Consider the following 16,791-nt stretch of genomic DNA (forward strand, 5'->3'; position numbering starts at 1 on the left):
AAGGGAAACGTGTACACCAAGTACTCTGAATTAGTTACATTTGCACTGTTATGTACTGGAGTAGGAAAAGTTCCAGATTACACCAATATAGGCATCGGAGGAGATACACCGAAAGGAAAGGGTTTTAAAAAAAAAGTCATAGGCAGCATCTGGCAGACATCTCACACTGTGGATGGAGAAAGATTCAGTAGCATACCCTTATGGAGAAGATCAAATGAACGGCACCACAAAGTTCGACATCAGAATGACCTTACCCAAGGGCTACCATATTTCTCCAGACTGCGTCAGAGAACCGAGTTATTTATGAGCCTATGAGAGAGCCAACAAGCAGATAACACCCAGTTCCATTTCTGGAGGCCACGGACGACCTCCCCCCCCAAAAGGAAAGGAAAAAGCAAATATGAACAGAACCAACAAACAAAAGGGTGCAAGGCCTACTTGCAAGACATCTTCAGACTCTCGCTGAGATGCACGGGACTGCAAAGAAACACAAAATATGCAGCAAATATTCCAGTAGCAATACAGATGTACAGAGCGGTCCCAAGAGAAGAATAGCTACTGAGAGGTAGGCTTGAGAGGCAAGAAGCATCAGACCCGAAAACCAAGTCGAATAAACCAAACCAACGAAAAAGGTAGGAAAACACCTTGAATTCTGCTCCAGTGACCAGTAGTGTTGGGAATGCCAGTAGTAGAATTTTTAAAAACCTGGGTCAAACCAGAAATGTGAACCGTACAATCGAAGACCAAGTGACTGACAACGGGCTGCGTGCAGCCTGCATTTTTCCACCAGTAAGGAAATGGAAAACTATTAGGTATGCTCGTCCTCATTTGCTATCAACTTACCAGTTATCTTCAAGGAATGGAGGCATACCACACCTCCAACATTTGGATTTATTATTAGGTATACAATTAATTGTTTAATGTTCATGGCATGCACTTTTTGACAGACGTTAATGGGGCAAACACGTCACATTTGCAAAAGTCTACATTTTTATGGCCTTCTGCGCCTTATTACATACAGCTTTGCATAGAGCAAACTGTACTTCAGGTTACCAGTTAAGGATGGGAGCAAACCAGGTGTTACTAATTTAGAGGAAAAGTGTCAGCTTACAGTTGCAACGTTTGTTTCTGGTTACAGAATGAGGAATTCTGAAAAGTGATGTTGCCTTAAAGGAAGTCCCATTGTTCACATTTCAAAAGTGGCTCAAAAATAGATTGCTCCATGCCCTACTCCCCCCCTCTCTAGTAACAGAAAAAAGACAATTGTTGCATTTTTGCAAGTTGCAAAACATCGGGGAATTTCACCCAACAGCTCTGAGGCAAAGCTAGGTTGTGTCTTTCCTTAGTCCACCGACATCTAAAATGGCTTCCAAATAGAGTTGCTTCATTTCGGATGCAGTCTGAAACTGTAGATATAATGGACTGCTATGCAGACCAAGCAACCAGTCATTTATGCTTTTAAGGAGGTGAATCCACTGCTTCTTGTTAAATTAATCGATATGGTGCTATTTTAGAGAAAAAAAAGCACCCATGTTTCTACAGCATTTAGGTTCCTACCTCTACAAATGCAACAACCACCGTAGGCTTCTGAAGGGCAATTCATCTGATGTAGAAGTGACGCCATCTAAGTTGCAATGCACACCCCTCATATCAATTGGACCCACTCGAGACAGTGTTAGTCTGAACCCTGTTGGCAAGCACCAGCGATGAGTTATGAAGTTGGTGTAGGATCACAATGTCATATTTGCAAGGGTTTCATCTAAAATGGACGGACATTGGGGAGGGTTAAGTTGCAGATTGAAGTGAAACATTAGCATTATTTCAGCCGAATGTGAAAGGCCAACTGGCTAACGAAGCATCCATCTCAGTGCTCCGTCACCTTAGTATCTGCAAACTACCACCACGAGATCTCCGTGCATGTTTTAGACACCGAACTTGGACCCAAAGAGGTTAGAAATGGTTTGGTTCATGAAATGGTTTGCTCTGGCAGTCATCACTCCCTTCCCGGTTTCCGCTCCCTCCATGCAAATTCCTCCATGCAAAACCATAGATTCCAGAACTTGCGGAAAATAAATGGCAGCAGTGGGCTATGAACAAGCCAATCGTGCTCATTTGGTTGCTAGCTCTGGAGCAGATTCCCAAAAGAGTAGTCCCTACTCTTGACTTAAACCTGGAAAGGACAATTTGATTCTTCTCAAAAAGGTTACTAGGAACAATCCTAACTTTCTAAGAGTAACCAGGAGGAAGTTGGCTTCTGAAAGTCACCTCTTCATGCATCGGCCCCAACTCTTTTCATTCAACGTCTATTATTTAATTGCTTGGGCTTCTTTACTCCAAAATCTTGCTCATGTTACGAGACAGTGCCCTGCATACTCAGGGTACAGAGTACCCGTTTCTTATTTTCTTACATAAAGCAGCAAGTGCACATATGAACAATAAGCATGAAGATATACCCGCTGCCTTTATTAAGGTGACGCTTCAACACAAGAAAGCAACCTGCCTTTACTACTCCATATCACTTTATGAGCTAGTCTCCACATCCCTTTTAGATCACTTTTGGTCATCTTCGAAAAGCCATGTGTCCCGATTTCGCATAGAATTTGGATTTTAAATAGGTTCCTTTAAATATATTCTTAAAACTAAAGATGGATGGGTGGTGGGGATACACAGATAAAACAAAAACGGCTGTACATGAATGTGTACCAGTATAAAAATATAAAAATCCACGAATGAATATCCTTTACAAAAAGTGTAAATTGTAAAAAGGGAGGGGGTGAGATTTTGTTTATTTTCAGAGAAAGAGGTCGAAGGGCACGAGCTGTAAAATGTTGCATTAGGTAAAAGATTCACGCTCCTCGCCTGGGCCCATCATTGAAATCCAACAAGCGGAGATGTCACCTTGGGATGCAGATAAATACACACAAGCAATCCTGCGATAAACCTAGGAACCATTTGAGCATATCCCAGTAGCATCACCAAGATCTTGTGGTATGCGTTCCCCCGCCCCTCCTAACAGTCTCTGGTGATATCCACACATATTGCACAATACATATTTCAGCTTTCTTGCCCATGTGTTGAAACAAAGAACGCAAGGGAAGGAGCACTCGGTAACAACCACATAGTAATGGGGAATAAATAAAGTGTCAGATTGGGCAAATAAACCTTTGGATCCACTGGCTAAGCAACAAACTAAGTTTAGAATTACACTCATAACCCACGCGACGAGTTTCACACATGGTGCCGCATACGTTGGCAACACAAGGACTTCTGCAGTTTCCAGTGCATTAGCAAGAAAGTTCAATATACTCTGTACATGACAAAAACATTTAAAACAGTTTTATCCTGTGGGCTTGTATTTGCAAAGCCAGCATAACTGAGTTTGTAGTCATCATAAAAAGCTGCAAGGGCACATCAATTAAAAGAAAAAAGTAAAGTTTTTTTGTTTTTTCATTGGAATCAAATATTGTGGGTTCTTTGCATCACATGCTCCCTTCTGCCAACATCGGTCCTACGGGCCGCTTCAGTTCCACATCGGTGCGCATGGCAGGCTGTACGGTGCATACATCTTGTCCAGCACATACACACTTCCAAAAGTGTTTGGTTCATGGCTTGAGTCACGCGTGCAAGCACTTGCGTCCTCATTTTCGGAAAGACCATTATAGTCCTGGCTGGATCAGAAGCAGACAGTTTCACGCCAGAAGGGATATGGATGTGCTTAAAATGGCTTCCTCCATGAAGCTAGAGGCGAGAGTTGCTACCTGCAGAGAAGGAAACAAAGGAATTACTAAAACCTCTGATTATCCGATTTACAAGTTCAGTACAAATGTTGGAAAGCGAGATTTGCTTGTAGTAGGAAGATCTCAAATAATAGACATGGCATGTGGACCAGTGGCTAATTTATCGCTGGGATGAAAAATTGAGTCTCATTTGAAAGTTAGTGCAGCACAGAGAAAACAGGATTTATCCTGATGTGTGTGGGAATTGTCAACCTATAACATGAAACCAATGAACAAAGATCCTCTGGAGACTGTGGAAATGGTTTTGCATACCATACAATAAAACAGGAGGCACATACATGCATCCTCCCGGTTGATTTTGAAAGCGGATTCAAGCATTTATTTAGTGCCTCTATGTGTGCACGACCTCGACGTAGAGATTCTCGCATGGAATACTTCATTTAAGCGGTTAAGCACCATTTGTGGAGTATTTTCTATGCTCTGTAAAATAAGACCTGCCACCAGCCAGATATCCAAAACCCAGCTCGTTTAGCGAGTCCTTCACAGTGAGGCACAAAGCAGTAAAATCAAGATCCCCCACCCCCACCACTTTCCCCTTCGAAAATGCTTCAGGCTCCTATTTATAATGCAACCTTTTAAAATGCGCTTCATATAAGGGATACAATTCTGCCATATTTTGCGATGCATGCAATAATCAGGCTTTTCCACCCAGAATTAAGTTAATTACAAATGCAAAATGTAAATGCAACACTGGTTTGTAAAGGTGCCAATGTCACGTTACTGGTGTACATTGAAGACCTTGAGTTTTTGACAAGAAGAGTAAAATCTCCAGAAGACCCAGCATCAATACACTGCCCGTGTTGGTGGGATTAAGACTGATATGCAAATAGATATTTCTCCTCTGTGAAGGGTGCAGTGAGCCAACACGTGTTTGTAGACCCTCAGAGTGAAAGAAATTCCATAGAACATGGTATTTGACCCATGTTCATTCTCAGTAGAGAGGCTCCCACACTCCTTTGTAAAATGTGGGGTTTCACCGTAAGTAACTCGGGGTAATCCAAACGTGGACCTCTTCCTCACTGTGTCTTCCCACCTATGAGGCCCGACTATGCCAAAATACGCATCTGGGGTTACTGATGGTACTCTTGATCAGAGATTTGCCTAGCATTTTGGTGCTGGACGGCCCTTGTGGGACCGATATACAAATGGGTATTTCTCTCTCCTCTGTGAGGGGTGCAGTGAGCTAAATCCTCCTGAGTGGAAGAAATTCAATAGAAGTGGATATTTGACCCCTGTTCGTTCTCAGTAGAGGGGCTCCCACACTCCTTTGCAAAAGGGAATAACACTTAAAATGTGGCAGCAATTAAAACAATACTGTTGACATTCTGAAAGTCATGCAATTGGGTACTCCTAATTAATTCCCTATAAGGGGAACCTTTGAGGAAAGCAATTCTCACTGAAAGTTCTGGAGCACTTCCGATTAAGAGAGATGCTGCACATTCTGGCAAACGCGTAGGTAATTCATTCAACATTAGAAACAATACACCCCCTTCAGTAAATGAGAGAATGGACTATGCCCCAGGGAATCACAAAGTGTCAAAGCCCCACAATGCTTGGGTGGCATGGATAATGGGACCCTATCCTTCACCAAAATAAAATCATTGATGGAATTCTTTTAAGAAAGCATCACCAAAAAGGAACCTTTACATTAATCCAAGCGGAACACTCATTTCTGAACATTCCAAGTCCACGCTCCCAATAGTGTCCTGCCTTTGCTCTTTCGTCATTGGGGTTGAGGAGAGGCAGATTTACTGGATTCCCATATGCATTCCACTTCCCCAGCTGTAGGATCTGTGCCCCGATTCCTAGTTGCACCATGTGTCTATCTTGTGGACCTGAGATGTGGACCAAGTAAGGATAACCTCCCCCTCTAACAGGGACGGCACCCAGCCCTCCTAGAGCTGCCCATCTTGTGGGAGGGCACTTTACCACAGTATATCGTGTTATTGCAACACAAGCTACATGTTTGCTACATTATGGATTGCCCTGTTGCCATGGGCATAATTTTAGGTGGGGCAAGGGTGTTTGTCCCCCCCACCCACCAACTTTTGTGGTACACTATTTTGTCCCACTGATTTGGTAGGGGCCACTCCTTTAGATGTTATGCTGCGAGCCCCCGTCCCAACATTTTCAGCAAAGTTACTCCACCTCCTCTTGCTATTTATTAAATGTCAACCTTCAGGAAGTAAGGTTTGAGAAGGCAAAGAATATGCTGCATAAGGACATTTCATGAACACACGCTAGCATGAAAGGGCAAAAAAGCTGGAATGCGTTTCCTTACACCGGTCAGAAGGACAGAAACCCAGTGGAAATAGACGGGACGAGGGATGGTGAGCTGTGCACAATCAAGTGTCATTTGTTCCTGGCAAAGGGGCAATCCGACTAGCAGTCTTCAACCCCATGCTACGGTTCTGAACCTGTGTGCCTGGCCATCATGGGCAAGAGCACAATGATTGCAGTGCCACGTTGCACACGCAGTGAGCAGCACTAAGTCATAGTTGATTGCCCTACTGACACTGGGGCTATTTGACTAAAAATGCTGAGCACCCATAGACCTACAGCAAAGCATGCTGGACGTTGCCAATGTACGGATTGAAAAAAATATTTCAAATAATTCTAAGTAAAAGAAATCCAACAACTCACCAAGTAGTACAGCGGTAACAATGGTCATCAAAGCGCTACACCAGATGAACTGCTTTACCTGTTTGATTTAACATGCTGGAAACAAAACAAAAAACACAATTAAGTTGCATTTAAAATGTGTGCATTGTAATACTGGAGTAGTCAAATTTAAAAACTGTTTAATTGTTCTAGTTAAATTTCAAACTTTTCAGTTTTAAAAACAGGACAGAGCAATCCATCGGAATGTTCGCGTGCTGGTGCAATCATGCCACCTGCACAGGCCCTGCACTAACCTCGGAGGATAGAATGCACGCACTTCCCATTGGACAAGCAGGAGTTCAGATCAACGCCTGTGAAGGCAAGAGGTGGAGCACAGAACACAGCGGGGGAGGGGAGGAGGGGGTGAGGGGGGGGACCCGTTCCACTGAAGTCACAATCTAGAAGGTCGGGGACACTACCTCACAGTCAAAACTAATTTCACCCTACCGGGCAGGTGGGACATGGAACAGGGGAGAGCTTTACAGAAAACGGTTCCAATGGCTCCCTCGCCATTTCATTCCTTGGGTCAAATCACAGAATCCTTGCACTAGTGCAAGTGCAGTTTTACATGCACTAGGATAGAAAATTACCTAGTGAAAAGAATCATTATTTCAGTGCATTTTTGCACCCTGGGAATGGTGGCCTTGGTACAAATGGGGCACGGCATGAACACAACAGAAAATGCTGCTCTGGTGCAAACATGCATTGACAGTGTCAACACAACATGAACAATTGTACTTGGACTGGGGCAAGGTTTATGGAATTAAGTGGTCTTGATTCCCCATAGCAGAATAATATTTTATTTACTAAAAATAAGAATCGCCCCTGTGGCCTTATTAGGTTATTGGCAATACTGCAGCAAAATCTGGCCTAAACTATACAGAGGAAGCCAAGTTAAGAAATATAGTATTGTATAATTTCCTGAATAATAAAATTACTGCATATTAAATTGCTCTGTATTAGCATAACGCTTAATGAACAGATAGCCATTTAACAGTAGGTTACTTGAGCTGTAAGCAATTCACTGATCAGACACTGGCTATTAAAATCTGCCCATGCATTTCAAAAAACATCCGGAAAACCACTTGGAGTTGCAGTCCACTAGCACTTTAGTGACCGCTGCATGTGATTTGGACAGATGTGCATTATTTTTTAATTAAACAGCTGGTTAAACCCTTGGACAAACTGGAAGGTGTAGTCAAGAACAAAAACCTGCTTCGCATAAATTTAAGGGGCGTGGCACGGCACGGCTTTGGGCATCTGAATACAGAAGCAGCAAAGAACAACGCAGGCATGATTGGGGCTGTTCCCAGCAATGCATGGAATACCTGGCCTGTTCAGCTTCCTTTCGTACTGGGCATGGGGCAGTGGGCTCACATCCCGATCCAGACTCGCGATGTTTCATCTGTGGGAGAAAACAAACAATTAGTAAAGCTCCCCATGGCCAATCCCGGGGATTAGAAATCTAGCAGTTAAAACAATGCCGCCCCCTGCTAATAAAATGGGTTGAGACTACGAAAAACACGCATGGGCAATGCCATCTGTTGGTGCACTTGTTTAGTTAATGTTAAAGGATATTTGTACCGCGCACTATCACCACCGGAGTGGTCCCCTGGTGGCTCTGAAAAAGGGAGAGTAGTGGTCGACTTAGTGGGAATGAGCTGGAAAGTGCAGGAAAGCAGTGATGTGCTGTTGGCAGCCTCAGCCTGGTGGGTCCGTTCGCTGGGCTTGGGGTGTTTTACGGTCGGTAGTCGTCATGTGCTGTTGTGCAAGTCTATGTGCAGTTTGTTTTGTTATTGCAGTGCAGTGAAGTTTGTGCGGTTTGCTGCGTTTAAGGCTTGTGGCTGTGTTTGGTTAGAGGCATGGGAAAGGCTATTGGCAGGCACAGCATTAGTGGTAATAACTGCCCATTGATGGTAGCAGGTGCAAGATGATGCCAGTACTGGGGCATCTAATAGCAGGAGCAGAAAAATTCCCAATACTTCTACACAACCCAAAACAGTTGGCTTTGCCAATGGTTGTTAATGACGGGACTTTAGTGAAGGACACACAGTGCCAACAAAATCGAATGGCTGAAGGCAGACCAAGTTAAGACATTTTTATTACATAAGTAGGGGGTTTACAACTTCAATCAAGTCATTAACTCTCAGGCAAGTGCTTTGAAAAAGCCATGCCAGGCCCTTTGATTTCAACGTTTGATAAATAGACTTGATTAAAGTTATCTCAAAGAGCCCCCGTGAAGCAGTGTTTTGGGGAGAGACCTGAATTGGGCGGGAATGGCCATGGGCAGTCAATAGGTGGGCAAATAACCAAACACTTTCCAGCGTTGTGTCTCTCCTCATATGCCATGTCTCTGTCTGTGCTCTACTGCAATAGTTTGGGTGTACAGGTGCCTCTGCCACCCAATAGCCCAAATAAAAACACACACACAGACTTACTGTTGTGGTTATTACAGTTGGACATCAACCATTTCACACTCACCTTAAAAGTATGAAGGAGTCTTTCTTGAACCCTGACGCACGGGGCGGGGGTGCTGGGAGGAGGGGGGAATTCTATGTGGTTGCAGTAGTTCATGATTGGTCCAGATTACCGTCAGAAATTGCTGGTCCTTTCTCCACGGATAGCTAGGAGGAGCCACAATGCTTCTACACATGCAGGGGTCTCGGTCTCATATCGAGCATCTCCCAAAAAGTAACTCCACAAGTGGATTAACAGACGGGAATCGATTTACTCAAAACAATGGGAAAGTGGGGCACCTTTTTGCCCCACCGACGATCCCCAAATGAGAAAACCTAAAGAATGGCCACTTAGTACAGCATGCAGCCTCCGTGCTCAAAGTTAAAGAGAAAAAACTCAACAATCCGATAAAATGAAGCACCTGAAATGATAGCAAGAAAACTGTTTTGATGAAGGAGATTCCAGTTTCACAGATCACTTAAGCGTAGGGTTTGCTATTTTTATCGCGAGTATCTACAGGAACCCGTTAGTTCATGTTTTCACAAAACACTGAGGGGGATGGGGGAGGGGGGAATTCCCAGTAGCTAAAGGGAGTCTCCACACAAACAGGGCAGGTCGGCACCTCTAAGCTGCCACAAGAGATCCTACCGTGGAGCCATTTTGAGTTGCCATTATTTTCTCCGAATCCAGCGTTTGTGTGCCCAATACATGAAGAATAGGGATGGACTGGTGACGAGGCGCCCGTCTTCCAGTTAAGCTTGGATCTGCAATTGCCCGCCATCACCCAGATCACCCGAGGGAGGGGCTCCTCCCTGAGACGGCTTTGTTACTGCTATCACTGGGATCATATGCGGGATGGGCCATTAAGGTAATAATGTTCGCGGACTAATGCCCTTTAGAAGTCCTTCGTAGAAGTGATCATGTCAAAGATCAGCAAATGAGGAGACATCAAAGAGGCACTTGAATTGGGAGTCGGCTGCAAAGCTACTTATGTAGCCCACACCCTAATCCTCTGCGTTGCACTGCGCACAATACTCTTATCGGGAGGAGATATCTTGGAGGGCTGTTTAAAAAGTAATGAGGCTGCAAGTGCTTATATACGTGGCACAGTGCCCACAAACAGATTTACGAAACACTGATATTCACGATTAAGCACCACCTGCGTTTGCTTTACGACATGCTCGGTAATGGTCGCCAATGGCGTCCTTTTTGCAGGCAATGCAACAGCCCAGTTAGGAACCACCAAGTCGATGCATTTTTAAAGCCATTTTTTATATCCTATGCAAGCAATCTGTTTCCATGCTCCTTGGCAAGCAAGTGTCCCGCCTCCAGGTTTCACACAATTCCTGTTTCATACAAGGCCTTCTTTGAGGCAAACATATGTAACTGGTCTGCGGCATAACAAAACACTGTTGGGTCTGTGGGTGGGGGCGCGCCCTCCCCCGAGACCCCCAGAAAATCATTTGAATTGTGTGAGAAATTCGGTTTGCCCAGAAAATGAGCATCTGTTTTGGTATAGATTTAAGTGCCATGGGTGTTGCATTCCCTTCACCCAAAGGCCTCAATTTAATTCAGCACGAGTACAATGGTCCGGAAAAATAAGAATTCATTGCTAGCTCCAATGCAATGGCATCCATAATGAGCAGAGCCTGCGGACGCAGCCATTACCAATAAAGGCCGTGCGACAAAGCAAGGCACGGCTGACAACTGGACCCATGTCATGCTGCACTCCTTTATCCAGTACTGGGTTTCTAACAAACTCGTGCTCGGGTCTGTAGCTTTTCGTTGCCTTTAGAAGGAAGTCCCAGCAGCACTGCTGTTCTTGTAAATGCCAAACATGGATGAAGGGACGCCCCATGACACTGAGCCAAATGACAACTAGATGCCAAAAGGTAAAAGCACACCAACAATGCGATGCCGAGTCCACTGAATGCAAGTACCTGCACGCTGCTCTGCTAGCTCCTTAAAGTAGTGTGGTGGTGGGTTAAGATATCACACTGCCCTGAAGCATGGATAATGATATGATAGGTTATTTATAATGCGCGCGCTTAATACCCAGAGTTTTCTAAGCGCGGACCCGGTCGAACCTGTGTTGCTCCGTGTTGTCTTGCTTCCAAAGCGATCATGTTGCCCCTGAGCTATCCTCCCGAGACAATGCGCGGGTAAAAGGTAAAGCATGGACTCGGTCACAACAGCTTTCACCTTCACTTTGCTTGTGATCTAGCAGCCAAGAATCACATCTTTTAGCAGAATAGCTCAGAGTTGCAGAGAACTTCCACAAAACCAACTGAGCTATACGTTTACAAATAGTTTGGTAGTCTGCCTTTCCAGAGATCTGCAAGCCACTGGTTGCAGTTTTGGTGCAAGCTCTGCCAAGGTCCGCGAGTTCTGGCGAGCAGGAGAGTTCTAGACACCATGCACTTTTAGGAGGCTTCATGTAGGTTCAATGCCATTATAAAAAGTCAGATAAGAGGCAAATATCTTCAGCAGTCCTATGGGAAAGAGACTAATCAGTTGCTTTTACTCTCTAAAAAAATAGGCAGATCCTCGCAACAAACTGAACTATGGAGCACAAAAACTCCAAACGAAAAAGAAAGTCGTCCCAAACAGCCAGCTTCCACCACCACAGCTTTATGGATCAGTCTGAATCAGTGGCATCAGTCGAGCAACGCTATAGAATGGAGTTTCCTTTCTGCCCGATACGAGGAGTAACCATGGTAAAAAGGCATATTTTAATTGGCAAGAATCACTGGGTACAAAAGCATCGATTCCTGAAGAATAATCGGTTAAGACTAATATTTGTACTACCCCCAAAAAAACATTGAATAGTGAATTATGTTTTTACTCCAGAACAACCATTTAGCCAAAACTTAAAAAAAAGAAAATCGGGAATAAAATACTCTTGCTTTCAAATCTTTTCTGGAGCCCTGGTCTAGCGCATCTGTGGAATGTTAACAGACTGGATTTAGATCCCCAGGTCATAGGAGGATGGTAGAAGTACATCTCGAGTTCACCCGGACGTTATCATGTGGTCTGTGTCAAAATTAACGAGTTCTACATTGTTCCTTTAAGGGGACAGGAATGTGGGTAATTGATGCAATGGTTAGTGGCCAGCCACCTGAAGAGTAGTGTGAGCCACCCACAGGTCCCTCAAGCAAGATAGCATTCCTGGTCACCTTGCATCTTTTTTAGGCAAGGAAAGCAGGGTATGGCTTGCGGGCAACCACAGAATATTTCTTGAAGTTGGTAGGGGGGCAGGGGAGGGCCAAGTGTCATCTGTGTAATTGTTCTTGCCCATTAACAGGATTGAAAATCGGGCCAGACACTGTAGTAACTGCAAGCTAAGGTTGGAATTTTTGGATTGCAAAACTAGTAATTTGACCGTTTATATGTGAAATGCAGGCTAGATGTGCATGCCATGTCCAGAGCTTCTTGCAAACCAGCCGAGAGGGCAAAGAGAATGAGCAGAGCAGCCTTGTCCTAATGTGAGTACATTTTCTGGCCTTCATGAGCCAAGCCTCCAGGCACCGACTGTGGCAGAAGCCAAATTGGAAGCCCCAGAGGAACGTTTCTTCAGTAGATTGCGGATAGTATAACTGAACTTTCAGATTTTTCACTTTAGGATGTGTTGTGTTTTATGTAGCACTAACACACTACCCCCCTGGCAGCAAGTGTGTTCTGACACAGTGCCCGAAATGGGCATGGTCCACACAGCTGCATTACAGAGAACTTGTTGCCAGTGACGTCTGTGCGCAGGCCCCAGGAACTCGGCCCACAGGACCTTCGGGAGCGCAGACACCCTCCAATGCAAGGTTCTAGATGCAGAATAACTGGGGCACTAAGGATATTTGTGAGCATGGGCTTACAGGTGTAACCAAGTCCTCTGCAGTGTGCCTGCTCCATCAGTGGCCTTCCTTGAGGACACCTTGGCCTTGTGAAGAAAAGGCCCTTCAACTTGTGCCATACTTTTCTCTGGAATTCTACGCATATGCCACACATTAGTAAAGTCCTTCCCCGCGCTTTAGTTACCTCCTTGCATTAAAAGTCATTAGAAGGGAGAATGCTGAATGCGTCCCCAAGGGACTAGATCAGAATTTGCTGGTTAGATAAAATGCAACCTTCTCAACCCTGAACCAAGTGTACCAAGAGAGCGCTGGTTTCAAGTGGGTGTGGGGGGCGGGGTGTATACAAAAAGAGCTAGTATTAGCTCCCAAACAGGAATTCAAAAAGGCTAGCAGCCGAGTGCGCTGATTTTAGTTCTCGGGACTCAGGGCTAGCTAACACTTTGGTTGTAGCACCTGAGCTTCTATCCGGGGCTACAACCAAAGACCCAGGGCTATAGCCCCTTTAGCAACGCCTCTGGCAGTAGATGGTCTGTGCACCTGAGGATTTACATTCTCATACTCTTCATATTGTGGTATTACTCAATATGTATGGGTGCATCTCTCTGGCTTTCTGTAGTGGCGGTTCAGCGCCTTGTGCCATAGTCACATGACGCTGAGGCAAAGCCACAGGAAACCAATCCCTTTCCCTGTTCCCCCAAGGGAATCCTCCATGCAGACACTCCGTGGTAGCAGCTAAAGGTCATAGCAACAGAGTGGACTTGCAAAATACAACATTTTCCATGCATGTTGTACATTCCGTGAAGCCTTACCTTCCAGCATACCACTCCAATGATGAATCCCAGTACCAGAGAAGACAAAGATATCAATGCCACGTATGGAGTTTCCAGCGCCAAACCACTTGTGGAATCAGGCTTTGCATTTGGAACTAAAAAAGAAACAGAAGAACAGATTTGACATTGAAGGATCATCATTTTAAATGATTAGAGTTAATCTCCCTTACGTCTGGCAATTTGTATGTGCAAAGCTCATACTACAGGCCAAATTTATTTACAAGAAAGAACAAATGTATGCACGACATTTACTGTACAAACACATTCCTTCAAAACACTGTAATCATTTAATTGTAAACAGACCATAACATTCTGCAGGGCGATTGCCAACAGACCGAATAGTTTGATCCATTCTAGGTGAGGGGAATGCCACATTCTTTTGTCTCTTTCTGCACTCCACAGCCCCTCCTTCACACCTACTGAAGAACCCCCTGAGCGCCCATTCTCAGTTCAACTTGGATCGTCCCATAGTTTGCCTTCAGACTGGGATAGACATCAATGGCGAGCAAACGGCACCTGTAGGCATGCCCCAAGCCAGTCACCCTCCCTCCACCACCTACCCTGGAGGACATTTTCATAGCATCGGAGAACAGGGACACTAAACCAGATAATTCAGGCCCATACTGCAGCCACCCCACCTAGGGGCCAATATATCAGATTATTCATACTGCCTTTCCTCTATGCAAAAGTCAGTGCCCAATTGTTTCCGGGAGTACAGCAATCCTTGCACCACTAAAACACCCTTTATATCCCTTTAATAGATACTACAGAGCTTCCCATTTCCAACAGTCAATTTTTCTGCAACTTGCCCTTGAGGAACCGTGCTCCCCCATCCCCCCCAGGTGTAGCACAATCAGGTACATGCACAAAGGCATCTTATTTGAAACGGCACTCTGTCCCAAAGTTGCAAACCTAGGATACCAAGACAATAAGATGGGGCAACAGAACACTAGGCCTCTCTCCCACCTGCTGCCGACAGCCTCCCAGACAAGCAACTTTCAAAATAATAAATCATCCACTATTTAGAGCGCTGTAGAAAGACAAAACAACAGTGACATGAATATTTTTGTAATGCCACGACTCGTGTGTGGTGGCACACAGTGCAAACATTGCCAAATTCTGGTCCTCAGATTTTATTTGATCAGTCATCTAAATCCCTACCAGAAACCACAGTTTTTCACCGATCCAAAACAAAACCAATTGCAAAGAAAAAACAATTTGTTTAGCATGCTCATCTGGATCTAGAAGGGCAGTATGGACAGGAGTCATAGGGAAGAGATGGAACCATCCCGACTGTTGAACAACACTCTTCCTCAACGGGTCGGCAATGTCAAAAAACACGGCCGAGTACCCTGGACAGCACACCAAACTTGGCACCGGGCCCAATTGCCCTAACTCCCCCTCATCTTTTGGATATGCTTTAAAGCTAGAAATCTGGATACTGTGGCACGCTGGGGGAAGGAGTTGGACAAAGGTGTGGCATTTTGGCTACAGACTTAGGAAAACCTAACTGCCTATTCTAACGCTCGCTTGGGCTTTTTTGAAATTGAATGATGGTAGATCAACCTCCAGAAAATGTGTGGGGCTAATCCGCGCACATTTTCCTAGGCTCACTGCATGATAAACGCATTGACCCATGTATTCTGGGCGGACACAGCCTACAGGCGCTGTCCCCAGTGTCATATTCAGGTGGGATTTGACAGGAGGAGTACACATCTCCAGAAGTGGAGGACCAAACCTTCCCTTCTCCCCTGCCGTAGCCAGCCTGATTAACTATCAAAGGCACCATGGATGTGCCCAGTCCTTTTGTTGGGCCCTGCAGCTGGTGGCAGCAATGTGCATACTAGTCATTGGGTAATTAAAAAAGGCCCACATGGTGCATGGCTGCAGAGGCCAACAAAGGAGACGGGAAACCCGAACAACTTTTCATATGCACCGTCAACCTGAAGCCAGCTCCTGCCCTTGGTAGCAATTGACAGTGGACTGTCATGTCTGGGACTGTGTGTTTACAGTAGTTCACCCTACAGGGAGCCCCAGTTCAAAAAGGTACAAGAATGTGGTTTGCTGGTGCAAGAAAGTCTGGTCTTGCCGCAGCTTCAAGGGGGACCTGCTGCTTTCATAAGGAACCACAGAGCTCCACTACCAGAGAGACCATTTGATCCACAACACAGGAAGATGGGTTATGACCCGACGCATACAGCAGATTGCTGGTGGGGATCCAGGATTGGTTCATTAAGGTAGGGGTAGCCTACACCAATCCCTCAGGTCCATTTGGCTTCCAAAGAGGGTTGAGCCCCTCTTTTGGCGGATAATCTAAAGACATTGCAAGGAGTAGCAAGAATAACTCCTCATTGGACCCTTGCTGAACATCTTCCGCTAGTGACGGAAGGCCAGGACCTCCAAGAGGGAAGCAAGTACCCTCCCTTAAACATCTCCCAGGGAACAGAGGGAGATACCGAATCCAGAGGACCCCCAGCAGCTCCAGAACAGGTACGCAGCAAGCACAGAACATGTCCTCCTAAGGTATGCTGCAAGCTTCCTAGGTGGGAAGTGTCAGTCTGAACGCTAAACCAAAGGTTAAGGGAGCTGCCTGCCACACCATCCGCTTTGAACAATAAGGATGACACAAGCCCAGTGAACAAGCTGGGAGAAGTGCATCAATGAGCATCTACCGACTTCCACCTTAAATGAAATTTTCAAGCCAGTCGAGTCCCACGAGCTGCAACACTGACCTCTGTTATGTCACAGTTGCATATAGCCTGCAGCCGTCCATCCAGCTTTGCTCACCTAACCGTTTGCCAACTGAAAGCCGCAGCTACCTCCTGTCTTGAACCCTAAATCACTGTGAACGCAAATAAACCCCAAGAACACTTACAAGCATAAGGTACATTGTGATTATGTCCCCCCTGATCATTCTTTGAAGGCCCCTAGAAACATTTTAAGACCCATTGCTCCCGTTGTATTGAAGCCAAGGAACTGTTGTGATTATTTACTACACCGACTACCCTGTTGGTATCCAGAATGCATCCCTTTCCTTCTTTGTAACGGTCTGTCCTCTGCATTCCTTTAGAGGGTGGGGGGTATTTCATAGTATTCCTAGAACTGTCTGTTGTGATAATAAAGTAGATATTTGTATACAACCTTGACTGGACAGCATCATTGGGTAATTGTATTTTCGGTGTGTTGCAACTAACCAACGAT

General features: G+C 45.2%; 1 protein-coding gene across 2 annotated transcripts in view; it reads right to left on the reverse strand.

Annotated features, from left to right (window-relative positions):
- Positions 1–2,442: 2,442 nt before the first annotated feature.
- The window catches only part of KITLG (KIT ligand), a 211,160-nt gene continuing 196,811 nt past the window's right edge, over positions 2,443–16,791 (reverse strand). Inside the window, exons 7-10 of one of the 2 annotated variants that reach the window (XM_069629336.1) lie at positions 13,570–13,685; positions 7,787–7,863; positions 6,441–6,515; positions 2,443–3,758 (exon numbers count right to left, since the gene is read on the reverse strand). In XM_069629336.1, coding sequence (XP_069485437.1) covers positions 6,476–6,515; positions 7,787–7,863; positions 13,570–13,685 — 233 coding nt within the window. In that variant the 3' untranslated portion in view covers positions 2,443–3,758; positions 6,441–6,475. The remainder of the gene's footprint in view (positions 3,759–6,440; positions 6,516–7,786; positions 7,864–13,569; positions 13,686–16,791) is intronic. The other variant, XM_069629337.1, reaches the window with a different exon arrangement.

This window comes from Ambystoma mexicanum, chromosome 12 (assembly GCF_040938575.1).
Source record: "Ambystoma mexicanum isolate Mex_15411 chromosome 12, UKY_AmexF1_1, whole genome shotgun sequence".
Lineage (NCBI taxonomy): Eukaryota > Metazoa > Chordata > Amphibia > Caudata > Ambystomatidae > Ambystoma > Ambystoma mexicanum.